The sequence below is a fragment of the Magnolia sinica genome, chromosome 19 (assembly GCF_029962835.1).
Source record: "Magnolia sinica isolate HGM2019 chromosome 19, MsV1, whole genome shotgun sequence".
Taxonomy (NCBI): Eukaryota; Viridiplantae; Streptophyta; class Magnoliopsida; order Magnoliales; family Magnoliaceae; genus Magnolia; species Magnolia sinica.
Window position 1 is genome coordinate 108,140 of NC_080591.1, and position 17,113 is coordinate 125,252.

A 17,113-nucleotide genomic window follows, 5' to 3' on the forward strand; every position below is an offset into this window, starting at 1 on the left:
CTCAAATACCCTGTGCAGCTTTGAGAAAGCACATATCCAAAGTGAACTAGTTCCAGTCAACAATGATATCTAAATGCAATAAAATAGGTAGCATATCTATATTATATCTATGCATGTTGAGAAAACCCTACTCAGGGTCATATTGTTTAGTTTTGATCCAATTTCTAGAGAAAAAAAAGGGGCATTTGCCAACTGCTGTTTTCTTCTATTAGAAGCAACGAGAGCAACACAATTTCAGCCTGTTAAGCATGGAAGGTCATATTCACCCAAACAAGGGTCTTTCAAAGCAGACATGAGAGGGCAGTGCCCATTTGAACACTTGTCCACACACAGCCTAAAAGAAAGGACCAAACGGCCATTATTTTATATGACCCATGTAATCGAAAAACACCAGAACAAAAAATAAAAATGACCTGTGTAAGGAAACTAATTAATCATTAAATATCCAAAATATAATTAGAAGCCAACGGTAATACATACATCCAAGGGGTCATTCCATATCCCAAGCAATGGAGATGCAAGCCAAACAATCTTTGAAAGGAATGGTCATTCTATTTTTTCTCAGATACTCTGCAATTGCGAGAAAGAGATCCGGATGACTGACCCATCAATGGAGCTAGCATGCTTGCAAACAAGGGCCTCTGTGGCCTGCTCCTCGTTCTCAAAAAGGACCAAGGCTTGCTTCTTTCCATTCGCCTCAAAAAGCTTAGTGCTAACAATGGCGCCATGCTCCTCCAGTTGGGCAACAATGTCTTCCTCATTTATGTCTTGAGGGAGGGTGGAGAGGTGGATCATCTTGGTTGGGGCACAACAGTAGCGGTAGTTCTTCACCAGATTCCGGTTGAAGCGGTTGAGGTTTGAACCCGAGTACTCACGGGTGTCTGGAGCAGATGTAATGTTGGGATGCTTTGAGAAATTCACCTCCACCCGCTTGCCAAAAAGTTGAGCCCCCTGAAAAAAAAAAGCAAGGTGATGTAGCCAAAATATAGTATAGAATCCTGAAAGAAGCGGCAGAAGAATTCATTAATTTTAATCTGAACAATTAAATGCCTCACCACTTATGCGAAAGGAAACATTACTTTTTCAAAATTGTGGTAGGTTGACACTTCATCTCTGCATTACAAGTCTTGGACATATCATGTGTACAAAACTAATTTTTTTTATGCACGCTTCTAGGTCTTTAGTTTTTGGAATATTTTTTTTACATGCCAACGATTTATTTCTAATGCGTTTTTCTTTTTTTTAAATTTTTTTTTTTTTTAATAATCAAGTCAAAGTGTTAGTTTAGAATCATATGCAATACAAAGTGGGATCTATCTAATTGATGTTTCAAGATGATTATCAGACCTATTTTATTTCTTCGGTCAATCTGGGCTGTCCATTTTCATGCTATTGATCAGAAGCTTAGGATCATCCTAATAGCATGATTTTTGCACCATGGCTTTCTCCTAGTGTTATCATATGAATGAATGAATGGTTTGGATAAAAAAATAGGTCACCCCTTGTGCCATTTAAAAGGTTTGGGGAAAGAGGGGATGTTAGCAAACCCTACTTTATTAATTAAAATATTTATATAAATGTGTCTGTGAGTATGACTTTTAAAGGTGACCATCTACAATGCCTCATATTTGCAACTGATACTAACATGCGTGACCAAGATACATATGTAGGGGGTGAGCGGTTTGGTTTTTCCACCTTTGTTACCTCCAGTGGCTAAACTCAGGTTTGCTGGAAACAGAGACTGTCTTCTGAAACTGCCCCCATCCTGAGGTTAGGCACTGGGAGATTAAGCTTCACTTACACCTAACAACTAAGTGGCTTGCCCAAGGTACAAGATACATATATGACTGTAACAAGCTGAAGAACTTTTATTTATTTACATAACAGTTTCTATTAGAGAGAAATATAAGGTGCAACTTAAGTTTGGGGGTACCTAAAACTAATACATGTGTCATCGCCCACGTACGTATATAAACCATAACAACAGCTGAGTTGAAGTATTTTTATTTATTATTCATTTGAACAAGTGATAACTACTTTTATGAGGAGCCAATAATGAAGGCTAGCAAATTCCCTCCCTCCCTCCCTCCCTCCCTCTTCCTGAAGGAAGTGGATTGTGTCCTGCCCCTGCCTGGTAGATAATCTTTCCAGGCAGGGTTCAGTGGGGCCCACAGTGATGTATGGGTTTTATCCATGCCGTCCATCCATTTTCCAGATCATTTTAGAATATGAAACTAAAAATGAGGCAGATCCAAGGCTCAAGTGGACCACACAGAGGGGATTGAACACCCACCATTAAAAACTTCTTGGGAGCCGCAGAGTTTTGGATCAAGCTGATATTTGTGTTTCCTCTTCATCCAGGTCTATATGAGCTTATGAACAGTTTTGATAGAGCATAAACATCATGGTGGACCCTAGGAAGGTTTCAGCGGTGGGTGCCATTATCACTGCTGCTTCCTGTTGTGTGGCCCACTCGAGCCTTGGATCTGCCTTAGTTTTGGGCTAATACCCTAAAATGATCTTTAAAACTGGATGGACAGCATGGATAAAAACTCATCTATCATGGTGAGCCCCACAGAGCCCCTGCCTGGATGGATTATTGTCCAGGCGGGGGCAGGACGCAATCCGCTTCACTTCCTGAAAGGTAATTGCTGTAGTAATGTAGACAGGACAAAAAAAAAAGGCCCTTTCAAGTCTCTTCTCACTCAGATGAAAGACCCAACATGAGAGATGCATAGAAAAGGTCAACAGATGTAAAAATAGAAATTATTGCCCAACTCTCTGCCATATTTTGAGAAACCTACACACCAAGGAAATTCTGTTGAAACTTCCCTCCATCAAAGAATATGCAACAGAACCTCTGAATAAAAACAATAATCACCAAGCAAAGGACGCATGAGAAAGGCCTGCAAAATCAAACCTTTAAGAAGTGCACGGCCAATTCTGCCTGAAACCCATCTGCCATCTGAATGAGTGCATGGTCTGGTTTGTTGCGGAGCAGTTTGATTCGGACAATGTTACCATAAACAGAGAACAGATTGAAAAGTTTATCCTCATCGATTTTCTGCAGAGAAGAGCCAAAGAGCTAGTAATGACAGATTGGCACACAAGCATATCTCAAAAAACCAGCTGGTCAACCTGTCGCCCAAGTTAACCACTCACTTACCAGGTCACTTTGTTCAGATTTTGAGCAACAGAAAACCTCATTTGCCAGGTGACCAGGTATGTGTTCACTTTGTCTCAGTCGGAAAGAGTCAAGAAAGTCTTGTTGCATATCGGTGTAGAGGTTTTTTTTTTTTTTTTTTTTCCTTTTATTATCTAAGCACATTCTAGGTACGACAGTAAAGGGAGGGAATTTTCCAAAACCCTATTTGCAACCTAGGCTTTATTCACATGAGAAATAAGAAAGACATCATTGTTATTACTGTAATAGGGGTTGATTAAAGAATGAAGCTTTATTCACTGGGTTAACCCAAGTTCTGTGCTGACCGAATAAATATCCAAGTCTGGCTCCAGGTTTTGAACTATGCAAATAAGTGACAGAATAAAAATAGGCAATGGAGATGGGGAAAATTACTTACATCAGGATCCAGATTGGAGACAAGGATGGTGCACCTGTCATTTGTACCACTTATTCCAGAAGGCAAGCCTCCACCAAATGCAGCTGCAATGGCTGCAGCATTTCCCATCTACAGATTAAGAAGAAAGAAAGTAAGAAAAAAAGAAAAAGAAAAAAAAGAAGATCATAAATGCATAAAAGTGAGAACGGACTTTCCCCAAAAAAAGGATGCAAACATGCTGGGTATTCAAAAGAAGACAAGCTGGAGATCATTCAGAGTTCAGACGAATTGCCTAAGCAACCCTACCTGAGGAAATGCCACTGAAACATAAAGTAAAATGTGGATCAGTGAGTGAGATGACAAAGAACCATACAAAAGTAAGAGGAAAGAACAATATAAGCACCTGCCCCGGAACCTGGAGGTTGAAGTGCATACAGACCCCCAGCATCACCATAGCCAGGCTGTTGCAAAAAACAGTAACAGAATGCACATCGGGCATTTCAGTATCAAATCTAATGATGGTATTTCTTATTTCTTTTTTGTCTTTTATGAAGGTTGAAATAATAATAATGCCATTTCTTTTAACAATGTTGTATATAATGATGGTACAACTAGCCTTGGATGTGCAAAACCACGAACCCATTATGCTAAAACCAAAGACTAAGTCACTGAAGAGACGAGTCACTAAACAGATACCTTGGAGTTGGAAGTAAAGGGTAGGCTCTTACCAGAGAGGATCTGCTTGTCTGTTCAGATGGCAACGACGGATTTGTGAAATCCCTGCAAACAAAAAGTGAGTCTCAACAGCAGCAGCATTAAGCTGACAATCGATAAGGCCCCTTAAGTATAAAATTTTCAAGCCACAGAAAGTTAAATGTATGAGAAGCTACCAGCGCACCTAGATCGCTCATTATTATAGTTCACCTGTAACTCACTGAGGCTGGATTGTGAACAGAAGAAAAAAAGAGCCATGTCAGGTGCAAAAACCGAAAGCAGTAAATAATGGCATTCCAAAAGGTACATACTTGGAGAACTGAATATCTAGCTGACAGCAACCATCGTAGATATTGCGTCCCTACAGAGAAGTAACCCAGACACAGCTTATCAAATCAACTTTCCAAACTCAATGAAAACTTCCGAATTTCACAAAACAAGTAAATAAAAGTTTGCATGGATATAGTCAACTCACTTGCAAAGCATTTCTTGCTTGAACAGCACTCTGACCTGACTGATACTGGATGAGGGCTTGAGAACCTACACAAACAAAGCTAGACTATTTAAAAGGGTACACAATGCATCGCTCGCGAGATTAGAAAAGGTGCACTTGCAACAACAAGAGTTCTCCTATTACGGTTACAAGTTTCCACAGCATAAAATCTTAATCAGATATCAGAAGAAACCATGTACACAATGGAATGAAAATAAAAAATACAGAACCTTCCGGACAATAATGAGCAAACTCCATCCAATCATATCTTCAAAGTTCAAAACAGGGTAAAAAATAAACATTAAGAGATAGAGAAAGAAGATTTGAAGAAGCTGACCAGCGGACTTCTGAAATGTGACGATCTTCTCCACGAATCCATGAGGAGAAAAAACTTGATGCAGCACTTCCACTGTTATAGGATAGAGTAGGTGATGAATTGTAACTAAGAGAACTCGATTGGGCTCTGCATCCTGAGAGTGCCCAACAGCAGAGCAGCATAGAGACAGGAGATAGAAGAATGAATAGAGAAGAATAGATCGAGAAAAGAAGGGAGTAAAGACAAATTAAGGGAGCACGTGAAAATACTCAGTTATGCCACAGCAAGCAAACAAGCATTTGAGGTTCCAGTAAAACAAAAGAAACAAGGAAAAGTAATTATGATCTTAACTAATTCCCATTATTCTCTTTATTATATTTCAGATTGACAATCATCCACCCTCAAAACAAGCAATAGTCCAAAATATTCCTCAGTTTAATGTTTATGCTGCAAAGCACGCTTCTCAGCTGTAAGCCTGTTACTTTCTGTTTGAAGCAATGAAATCAAACTCCCTGGGTCATCCAAAGTCTTTTTTATTACATTAAATGCTGTTATGACTGTTATGAATGATGTGATGTCATCCTTTTATTGTGAATATTCGTCTACTCCATGCAGTAAGCACAATCATCCAATTATATTGTTTCAGTCAGTGTAGTCATTTGTACCCAATTGTTATATTTGTATCAAAAGCCAGTAGGCATTTAATCAGTTGTGCTTGTTTCTTTCCATGTTGAGTATGCTTTTTCCCACATGTATTCTATTTGCATTATCTTCTTCTTTTTTGTACTGCATCTGAAATCACCACTATAGTCCTTTCACTGTGTTAATTGGGTCATGGCAAATTGGATACAGGAGGAACTTTTAGGGTGTGATGGATTCATCTTAACCTCCTCATACGTGCATATGTTGTCTCTTTTGAAATTTCATCATTTAATTTCAGATGTTGATGATGGATTTGTTCTTTATATTTGGGCATTTGTTTATGACTCAACCATATTAGCCATGTTTACTGCATTGTACAAAAACTTAACAGAAGTAACACGCCAATCAATCCCAAGTCCAGATGGAAGTTGATGGTAGATGGGTAGCCAGTTTCACTCTTTTATTTATTTGATTTTTAATTTAAGGGGTGCCAGTCTCAATCCTTTGACAATCAATCATGAAAAAGATGACCCCAAATAGCTCAGCAAGGCTATGATTATGGTGATGATGTGCATTCTACTGACTTCAAAATAAATGCTATGCTATACATCACAAACATTAGCAAAAAGCCGAACCTGCTTAAAAGAGATATCCTACAACATGAGGTGAGTGAACTGTGATCACTTGATGAAGAAATTACCAGATATGAGAAACAAACATGCACTCATGCACTTGCTCAACGGTAATGATGATCTAAGTCAAATGATCACTATCATGGATTAAATGCTTTCAGCTTTTTTCACTACTGGAACTCTAAAGCTAAGTCAGAAACATGACAAATCAAACCCTCACACATCCCATTCTAATGCACATCCTCATTTCAAGACCCAAGGGCATTTCGCTCTAATCGGCCCTGACAAAACTTTTGTGTACCAAAATAAGAAAATGGATATACATGACATATGGTCACATTGTTACAAAAAATGTCTTTTTTTGCAGGTGGCATCTATAACAAGGGCGTGCAAGTACCAATTAGCACATTGTAGAGTATTTGACATTCTTAAATACGCTTAAGGGAAAGTTGGGATTTGGGAACCACTCAACTAAGGGCCCGTTTATTTCGCTGATTACCCTAGTAATGTAAAGAAAATGTGTCATAATTACGGTTTATTTAGGAGATAGGTAAAGGATTTTGTAATCATTGAACTTTTTCATGGCATTACCGTGAAAATGCCATTGCTATGATTTTGCCACCGATAAACCAAACACGGGAATTAGCAGTCAAATGCAGAAGTTGTCAGGAGACGGGTAAAACAACTTGTAATAATTGCACATTTCCATCACATTACTGGGTCTCAACGGATCCCCGAAAGGTTTTTTCAAGAGTTCGAGAGGTTTGCGGCAAGGAGATCCTCTATCTCCGTTTCTTTTCCTCATCGTGGGGGAGGCTCTATCCAGAATGTTTCACAGAGGCCAAATAGAAGGTATTTTAAGTGGAATTAAAGTGAAAGGTATGCTTAACCCAATCTCGCATATTCAGTTTGCGGATGATACTTTGGTCTTTTCCGAAGCTAGTCCAGATAAGGTGAAAAATTTGTGCACAACGATTCGTTGTTTCAAGGCAGTTTCAGGGTTGAGAGTAAAAATAGTGAAATCTGTTGAGACTCAAATATTGCATAATTTTCCCCATTTATATCTTGGTTTATGAACATAAATCATCTTAATATTCTATTTTACTCATGTATGTGTTGCAAGGTGAATTTAAGAGCTTGGATTGAAAAATGGTGCTAAAAAGTAAGAATTTGATACTAAAAAATCACCAAGGCAAGGGATGGATCTTATGAGACCAAGATTGAAGAATTCACATATTAAAGATCCAAGAAAACCAAGTGAGGAATGAAGATAATCGAAAATTTGAAGTGAAGAATCCTGAAATCGTCCTGAAAAAGTGTATTCTGAAGCTGTGAAGTTTATTTTGGGAAACTATGTAACAGGACGTCTGTTTTAAACGAATTATGTAGCGAGAAGTCTATTTTGAAAAAATACGTATATTTTAGACGGTTTCTAGGGTTTTTCAACTTTATACGAAAATTGGAGTTCCCTACTTATAAATAAGGTTTCTATAACATCATTAGAAGCATTCAAGAGCAATATTTAGGGTTTTTAAAGAGTTTTTAGTTTTATTAAAGCTTTATAAGTTGTTTTTTTTATTTTAGATCTTTTCTATTTGCATTTTTTTCTTCTTTTTTTCTTGTTGCTTTTTATTTCTGCCAATTAATTATGTTTTTCTAAGTTCCTTCTAGCCCAAGCTAGAAGGGAAGCACATGGGTTTAATAATTTTTTAAGATTATGATGATTGATTGTTTTAATGATGAGAAGAATGGTGTATGCATGTTATCTATTATTTAGGTTTTGTTTTTTTATCCTCTTGTGAGATCCATATGTTTCCATCATAAAAGATCCACATTGATGGATAGGCTTACCCTAGATCAATCAGATTTCCTAGATAGGAGAGGTTCTCAACCTGTTATATTTCTTTGATATTCATTATCCTATAGATATTGAATACTTAAAATCACTGGCGCTTAAGAATATATGTCAATGGTGCAAATCCATTATTTTCTAATCTTTTATATCATTTATTAAAATATTTAAACTGTTTTATTTTCCGATTAGGCTGACCATAGTGCTCAGATCCTAGTTGTGTTATCCAAGTCATCATGATTTTGGAACATTAACCTATGTGTGGAACTTTGAAGCTTGGGTGTTATTTTATTCAGTTGAATTACATCCATTTAAAAATCCCAAAATCAAATCATCAGATTAATTTTTATTACTTAGTTTGTTTTGCATTTGATTATTTTTTTCTTCTCACAATTCATCTCCCTGTGAGATCGACCCTGTATTCACGGGATACTACTTACGAACCTCTGCACTTGGAGGCAAGCAATCAAAATCCAAGATGTTCGGGGTCAATATGGAGAAAGACGAGATAATTTCATATGCAGAAGCCTTTGATTGTTCTTCGGCCTCTCTCCCGACCTCCTTTGTTGGGCTTCCTTTGTGCATAGGTTCGCCTCCAAAGTGTCTATGGGAGAAGGTCATTTCCAGGTTTGAGAATTATCTTGCTAGATGGAAATGTCGTTATTTATCCCTGGGAGGTCGGCTCACTCTTATAAAGGCGGCCCTTTCTAATTTTCCGTTGTACTTCAGGTCTTTATTCAAATGCCCGGGTTCAGTTTTGGCTACCCTTGAAAAATTAAGACGCAACTTCCTGTGGCATGGTAAGGAGAACAAGAAGAAATTTCATCTTTTAGATTGGAAAGAGGTGTGCAAACAAATTCAAGAAGGTGGAGCAAGGGTAAAAGATCTAAATACTATGAATTAGGCTCTTCTTTGGAAGTGGATATGGAGATTAGGGTCGGAAGATGGGAATCTTTGGAATAATAATATTATTATTTTTTTAAAAAAAGTAACGAAGAAGATTTATTAAAAGAAGAAAAAGAAAAAAACAGAAAACAAAGAGGACTGCTGAGATAGCAGACTGAAGACAAGCTAAGAGCCTAAAAAAACCAGATTATAGCCCTTTAAACCCATTACATTCGTCACCCATTCAAAAACCAACTTTTTGGCGAAGGACCCCACAGATTTAACTGTAGCCTGAGAGTCGTTGAACACTCTCTCATTCCTTTCTGTCCAAACAGCCCACCAAATTGCAATTATGGCCATTCTCCAAATTCTAGTTTTCACTTTATCAAGCTTGTGGCTGTGCCAAACTGCGAGCAAGGACGCGGCCGATGAAGGGATGCAACCAACAAAATTGAAACAAGGCCAAAAGTCCCACCAAATGTGAGAGATAAAAGGACAGTGGACCAAAAGATGGTCTACTGTCTCTTCAGCAAGCATGCAGTAGCGGCAAATATTAACAAGTTGCATCCCACGCTTCCTGAGATTATCCATCGTAAGAATCCGATGCATCACTACAAGCAAGCCAAAGGAAATGAACTTGGGAGGAGCAACAGTTTTCCAACTGAAAGGGGAGATCTGCGATGAGGAGGAAGAGTTGGCGGCCATAAGCGCATATAATGATTTCACCGAAAAAATGCTGGACCTATGGCGATTCCAAATAAGTTTGTCATGAGAGGAAGTGTCCAAAGAAACGGAAGATAGACATTGATGTAGATCAACATATTCGATCACCTCCCAATCCCTCAGATTTGTGATACAGTTGACTTCCCAGACCCCGCTGTTTCCCGAATAGGAATAATTGTTGGCTATCATACTGTTTTTATTAGCAGCAATTCTAAAGATACCCAGAAATCTACTACTCAGGGTGTTATCGCCTATCCACTGATCTTCCCAGAATCTGATTCTCGTTCCATTGCCCATAAGGAAGCCTGTGTTTGAAAGCACAACAGTTTTATGACACAGGATGCCTTTCCAAATGAAAGAGGCTTTGTATGAAGAGGTGTCACTAGTCCACCACCCACCTGGAAAGAAGCCATATTTTCCTTTGACGATGATGTTCCACAGAGCTTCAGATTCATTTCCCAGACGCCAGATCCACTTACCCATTAGAGCTAAATTCATAATCTTGAGATTTTTATGTTAGCTCCCCCGTTCCTGTAGTGAGTACACACTTCTTTCCAGTCCATTAAATGGAATTTCTTATGGTTTTCCTTACCGCACCAAAGGAAATTTCTTCTGAGAGCATCAATGCGATTGAGAACAGGGGCTGGACATCTGTAAAGAGACATGCAGTAAAGAGGAAGGTTGGATAACGCAGCTTTAATTAGAGTGATTCTGCCACCAATCGACAAATAGCGACATTGCCACGTAGCAAGCTTTTTTTGCGCTTTAGCAATAATTTTATCCCACATCATCATTGGTGGGGGACCAATGGTTAAGGGGAGGCCAAAGAATGTTGTGGGGAAGGAAGCCGAAGAGCTACCCAGGATGTCAGCGTAATCTGAAAGTTCCTGAGTCGAACCGTTCACCCCATAGAGTTTTGATTTGGCCATATTGATTTTTAGACCTGAGACAGCCTCAAAACATCTTAGGGTAGTATGAAGATTATTAACTGAAGTTTCATCAGCCTCGATCATGATCAGGGTATCATCTGCAAATTGAATATGAGTGATAGGAATGACAGAATGAGCGACAAAAGAACCTCTGAATAGCCTAGCTGACTGCCCACTCAGAATCATTTGCGACAAAGCCTCTCCAATCAAAAGGAACAGAAGAGGGGAAAGAAGGTCACCTTGACGTAATCCTCTGGAAGTAGGGAAGAAGCCTTTAGGAGTTCCATTTAAGAGGATAGAGAAATGCACAGACGTCACACACGATCTGATCCAACCCCGCCATTTTTCACCAAAGCCCATACGCAACATCATGTATTGCATAAAGTTCCAATCTACATGGTCATAAGTCTTTTCGATATCCAGCTTGTAAAAAATTGTTTTTCTTCCAGAAGTATGGGTAGAATGCAAGCATTTGTTGGCGATCAGCACACCATCAATGATCTGCCTCCCTTTTATGAATGCATTTTGGTGTTTAGAAATAAGGGTCTCCATGACGGCATCGAGGCGAGAATACAGAATTCTAGCGAGAATTTTGTAAGGGCCACCAATAAGACTAATTGGCCTGTAATCTGAAAGGGCTGAAGCTCCAGGGACTTTGGGGATTAAAGTGATAAAGGAGGCTCCAAGACCTTTAGAGAGCTTCCCCCTGACATGGAACTCATGGAGAAAATCCACAATATTAGCTTGGACCGTGTCCCAGAACACCTGAAAGAAAACCATAATGAAACCATCCGGCCCGGGAGATTTATCTCCCGACAGAGCAAAAACGGCTTGTTTCACTTCTTCAGCAGTGAAGGGAGCCTCCAGCAAATCAGACGCCGAAGTTTGGATGGCAGGGAAAGCAATGCCATCGAGCAGAGGTCTAGACCATCCTTCGGAAGAAAGGATAGATCAAAAATGGTCGATAGCACATGCCGCAATCTCATCTTCATCTTCTATCTGTCTATCTTCCACAGTGATGTTACAAATGGCTTTACCGCGAGCTCTCAGATTGGCGATATTGTGGAAATATCTAGTACTTCTGTCACCTTCTTTAAGCCACTTCACTCGAGATTTTACCTTCCAATTAACTTCATCTTCCAAGGCTCGGGCAGATAAAGCCTGAATAATCTGAATCCGTCTAGATAAAAAATCATTCGGGATCTCCTCCCCGTCACTAGACACATTGATTTGCTGTAGTTCAACCAAAAGAGACTTCGCCTCCCTCGCTCTTTTGTTAAGTTCTTTGACCCTCCAGTCCTTGATTTTATCTCTTAGCTTGCACAACAGTCTATGGCTTGAGAAACCTTCCACTTGGAAAGAACTCCACCATTCCTCCACTTTCTCCTGAAAGCCTTCAACTTTGAGCCATGCTGGATTAAATTTGAAAGGCTTAGGGCCCCAATTAACTTCCTCCATTGAGAGCAAAATTGGGCAGTGATCGGAGGTTGTTCTGGGCAGGGCGACCTGATAAATTGAAGGAAAGGCCTCCAGGCAATTGGACCAGGTGAATGAAGCCCCAGACAAAGGAAGGTCAATCAGCTCCTGCGCTTGAATCCATTTGGAGAATTGAAGTATCGCCGAAGAAGTTCTCCTAGGATGAGAATGTTCGTCAGAGAAACGAGTAACATTGGAGTCACCGACAAAACAGGACGGACCAGGGAAATACTGTCTGGACGAAGTCAGTTCGTTCCAAAAAGACGACTTAAGAGAATCATCATTAGGACTGTAAACAGCAATAATATTACAACAGAAATTAGAAGACTTAGCCTGTAGAATGACGGAAACAGAGAAGTTCCCGATCTGAGAAGACTGCAAAGCCCAATTGGACGATTTCCAGGCAACCAGAATGCCACCTGACGAGCCAACAGCATCCAAAGTAATGCGGTTAACGTCGCTGGCTCTCCATATAGACAACATCAATCTACCAGAGAAACAAGGAACTTTGGTCACCTGAAGACAAACAATGTCCGGATTCTTCCTGCTTATGGATTCCCTGATCAGACCCCACTTTTGCTTAGAACCTAGCCCCCTAACCAGGGAATGCCAAATCGGTTACGTATCGGCCGATACGGCCGATACGTAACGGTAACGGTACGCACCGTTACCCGATTCGGGGCCGAAACGGCCGATTCCAGTTTTTGTACCCATATCGGCCGATACGGGCGTAACGGCCGATACGGGCGTAACGGTCACCCGTAACGGTCAAAAAACGGCCATTTTTTTTTTGCATTTTAAGGTCCGTTTTTGATGTTTTTTCGAAACTTCTTGCTTCCAAACTCCTTCTCACTCCTACTGCTAATTTCGACCAACCTTGGCTGGATATTTGAGGAAAAAACACATTATATTAGCGGATTTTGTTGAATCAAAGCTTGGTGGGCCATTTTTCATAAATTTGTCAAAAATAGGTATTTATACTTTTTTTAATATGTTTTGCTGTTTTAATTATCTCATATGATGTGTTAATCATAGTAGAACATGTTAATATGCATTTTACAGATTTGGGGTGCCATTTAATATTTTTTAAATATTTTTTTCTATTTACGCATGAATTTTGCCCCTTTTTTTTAAAATTCAAAAAATCAATTTTTAATGATTGTTTTGCTGTTTTAATCACTCCATATGATGTGTTAATCATAGTAGAACATGTTAATGTGCATTTTACAGATTTGGGGACCCATTTTATATTTTTTAAATATTTTTTTCTATTTACGCATGAATTTTGCCCCTTTTTTTAAAATTCAAAAAATCAATTTTTAATGATTGTTTTGCTGTTTTAATCACTCCATATGATGTGTTAATCATAGTAGAACATGTTAATGTGCATTTAACAGATTTGGGGTCCCATTTTATATTTTTAAATATTTTTTTCTATTTACGCATGAATTTTGCCCCTTTTTTTAAAATTCAAAAAATCAATTTTTAATGATTGTTTTGCTGTTTTAATCACTCCATATGATGTGTTAATCATAGTAGAACATGTTAATGTGAATTTTACAGATTTGGGGTCCCATTTTATATTTTTAAAATATTTTTTTCTATTTACGCATGAATTTTGCCCCTTTTTTTAAAATTCAAAAAATCAATTTTTAATGATTGTTTTGCTGTTTTAATCACTCCATATGATGTGTTAATCATAGTAGAACATGTTAATGTGCATTTTACAGATTTGGGGTCCCATTTTATATTTTTTAAATATTTTTTTCTATTTACGCATGAATTTTGCCCCTTTTTTTTTAAATTCGAAAAATCAATTTTTAATGATTGTTTTGCTGTTTTAATCACTCCATATGATGTGTTAATCATAGTAGAACATGTTAATGTGCATTTTACAGATTTGGGGTCCCATTTTATATTTTTTAAATATTTTTTTCTATTTACGCATGAATTTTGCCCCTTTTTTTTTAAATTCGAAAAATCAATTTTTAATGGTTGTATTACTGTTTTAATCATGCCATATGATGTGTTAATCATAGTAGAATATGTTAATGTGCATTTTACAGATTTGGGGTGCCATTTTATAATTTTTTAATATTTTTTTCTATTTACGCATTAATTATGGCCCTTCTTTTTTAAATTTAAAAAATAATTTTTTAATGATTGTTTTACTGTTTTAATCATGCCATGTGATATGTTAATCATAGTAGAACATGTTAATGTGTATTTTACAGATTTGGGGTGTCATTTTATAATTTTTTTCTATTTTCGAATTAGTGACTTTATGTTTTTATTTGCTTATATTGGACAGGTTTTGCCTTGGAGCTTCTTAGGGTTTTGTTAGAATATAAAATCATCTTTATTAACATAGGTCATACACTCATACTCAAATCTAATTATCTAGTGTCTACCTAAGCCTAAAGAAATGTCTGGATCTGGCCAACAACAAGTAAGTGATGATATTGGATGGCAACATTGTAAGAGGGTTGGTGGTACTAGGCACCAAATGAAGTGCAAGTATTGTGATAGACTAGTGACTGGTGGAATTACCCGTCTCAAACAACATTTGGCACATCGAAAGGGTCAAGTTGCGCCATGTAGTAGAGTACCGAAAGAGATAATGCTTTTAATGCAAGCTAGTCTGGATGAGTCGAAGGGTAAACGTGCTGCTGTACAAAAGAAGAAAGATGATATTTTGGATGCAGCTCGACAGGAAGTGTTTGGTCCTGAATATATGGGCATTCGTGATAAAGATATTATTGATTCTGACGAAGATTCAGATCGAGAATTTACTATAGTTAGGAGAGAGAGCTTGCGTCTAGCTCGTGAAGAGGAAGAACGTCGCCGCATGTTTGGCACGCATGGGTCAGTGCGTGATACAGGGGGGCAGTGGGAGTGGGAGTGGGAGTGCAACTGGAAGTGCAACTGCTTCTGCAGGTGGGGGTGGGGTGGGTAGGTTTGGTGGGTTACGACGTATGTTTGGGAGCCGACGACAGACATCTTCACATGATGCCCCTATACGTTTGGATGAAGAAGTAAATGAGCCTAGGAGACCCTCTATTGATCCAATCCTATTTAGGAAAGAATCAACTAAACAAAAGAAGATAAAACAAATATGGAGTAGAACTTCCGTTGAGAAATTAGGTAGAGCAGCAACAAAGTTATTTATACATGCCAACATACCTCCTAACGCAGCCAATTCTCTATATTGGCAGGTGGTAATTGATGCAGCAGCAGAAGCAGGTGAAGGAATAAAAGCTCCCACGGCTAAGGAGATTAGGGGAAATGGACAGATGCGAGTATGCGGATGTGAAAGCATACGTGGCTACCTTTAAACCCGTATGGCAAGCCGGAGGATGCACAATCATGTGTGATGGTTGGACTGCCCAACTAGATGCAGGATGATCAACTTCATAGTGTACCGCCACTTAGGAACTATATACCACAAGTCAATTGATGCCTCGAGGCAACAAAAATTCTACTTATATTAATGGACTAATGGATAAAGTTGTGGACGAGATTGGAGAGGAGAATATAGTGCAGATTGTGACAGATAATGAAACAACATATAAGCTTGCAGGACATATGTTGATGGATAAGAGAAAACATCTTTTTTGGTCACCATGTGCTGCCCATTGTATTGATCTTATATTGGAAGATATTGGGAAGAAGAAGAATGTTAAGGAAATGGTCGAAAGGGCAAGGGAAGTGACGACGTTTATTTACAACCATAATCAAGTAGTTGCAATAATGAGAAAGTTTACGAAAGGACGAGAGTTGTTGAGGCCTGCGGCGACTAGATTCGCAACAAACTTTATAGCATTAGAGAGTTTATTCCAGCATAGAGAAGAGTTGAGTGAGATGTTCGCTTCCCGAGAATGGCTCAACACAAAACATGGGAAGAAGACATCAGGAATACCTGTCGAAGTTGTGAACACCATACGGGACAACAAATATTGGAAGAAGGTCAAGGCGATCCTAAAGGTGATGGAGCCACTAATGAGGGTACTCCGTCTTGTTGAATCCGATGAAGCACCTACCATGGGCTTCATATATGATGCCATGGATAAGGTAAAGCTTGCAATTCAACGTGATTGTAGAAGTTGGCAGACTTATTGGAAGATGATCGACAAGAGATGGACAAACCAACTCCATCACGATCTTCATGCAGCAGGTTACTACCTAAATCCTAGGTATAGATATGCCCAATCATTTGTTGCGGATGATGAAGTTCGTGTCGGGCTAAAAAATGTGATAAAGAGATTAGAGCCTGACTTAGATCTGCAAATAAAGGCATTAAATGAATTAGATACATTTGGAAATCGCCTTGGTAGCTTTGGAGATGCTCTTGCACAGCATGCAGTATCTAGGTTGCAACCGGTTAATTTTGGAGAGAGTACGAAGGCTCTCCAAAAATTGCAGTAAGAGTTTTGAGCACATCTTCCTCTAGCAGCGAAAGGAATTGGAGTTGTTTTGCGCTCATTCATTCAAAGAATAGGAATAGATTGAAGACTAGAACATTAGATAGACTTGTCTTCATGCACTACAATATAAAACTAAGAATGCGACGACATCATAGGAGCATTACCGCTGCTAATGACGGAGACTACTGTCCAATATACTTGGACAATATTTATGATGAGGATGACCCACTTCTACCTTGGTTGGAAATAAGGAAAAAACAAATTGAAGAGGATAGTGAAGAATTGAAAATTGATGACCCGAAATACGCAGAGCGCAACAAGAGAGTCGTGTGTAAAAGGGGCAGCGTTTATGCCACGTACGAATACGGCTCAAGATCAACAAAAGAGTACGACCAGTGGTAGGACCGTGTCGGATGAAGACGATGACCCTCCCCCCGGGGCCACTTCGGTGTTGCTCGGCCCCATAC

At 38.8% G+C, this 17,113-nt stretch overlaps 1 protein-coding gene across 2 annotated transcripts in view; it reads right to left on the reverse strand.

The window, feature by feature from the left end:
- Positions 1-418: 418 nt before the first annotated feature.
- The window catches only part of LOC131234462 (polypyrimidine tract-binding protein homolog 3-like), a 30,003-nt gene continuing 13,308 nt past the window's right edge, over positions 419-17,113 (reverse strand). The window contains exons 6-15 of one of the 2 annotated variants that reach the window (XM_058231361.1): positions 5,105-5,237; positions 4,750-4,814; positions 4,586-4,635; positions 4,459-4,500; positions 4,289-4,340; positions 3,964-4,021; positions 3,867-3,880; positions 3,582-3,689; positions 2,921-3,064; positions 419-951 (exon numbers count right to left, since the gene is read on the reverse strand). In XM_058231361.1, the coding sequence (XP_058087344.1) occupies positions 562-951; positions 2,921-3,064; positions 3,582-3,689; positions 3,867-3,880; positions 3,964-4,021; positions 4,289-4,340; positions 4,459-4,500; positions 4,586-4,635; positions 4,750-4,814; positions 5,105-5,237 (1,056 nt within the window). In that variant the 3' untranslated portion in view covers positions 419-561. The remainder of the gene's footprint in view (positions 952-2,920; positions 3,065-3,581; positions 3,690-3,866; positions 3,881-3,963; positions 4,022-4,288; positions 4,341-4,458; positions 4,501-4,585; positions 4,636-4,749; positions 4,815-5,104; positions 5,238-17,113) is intronic. The other variant, XM_058231362.1, reaches the window with a different exon arrangement.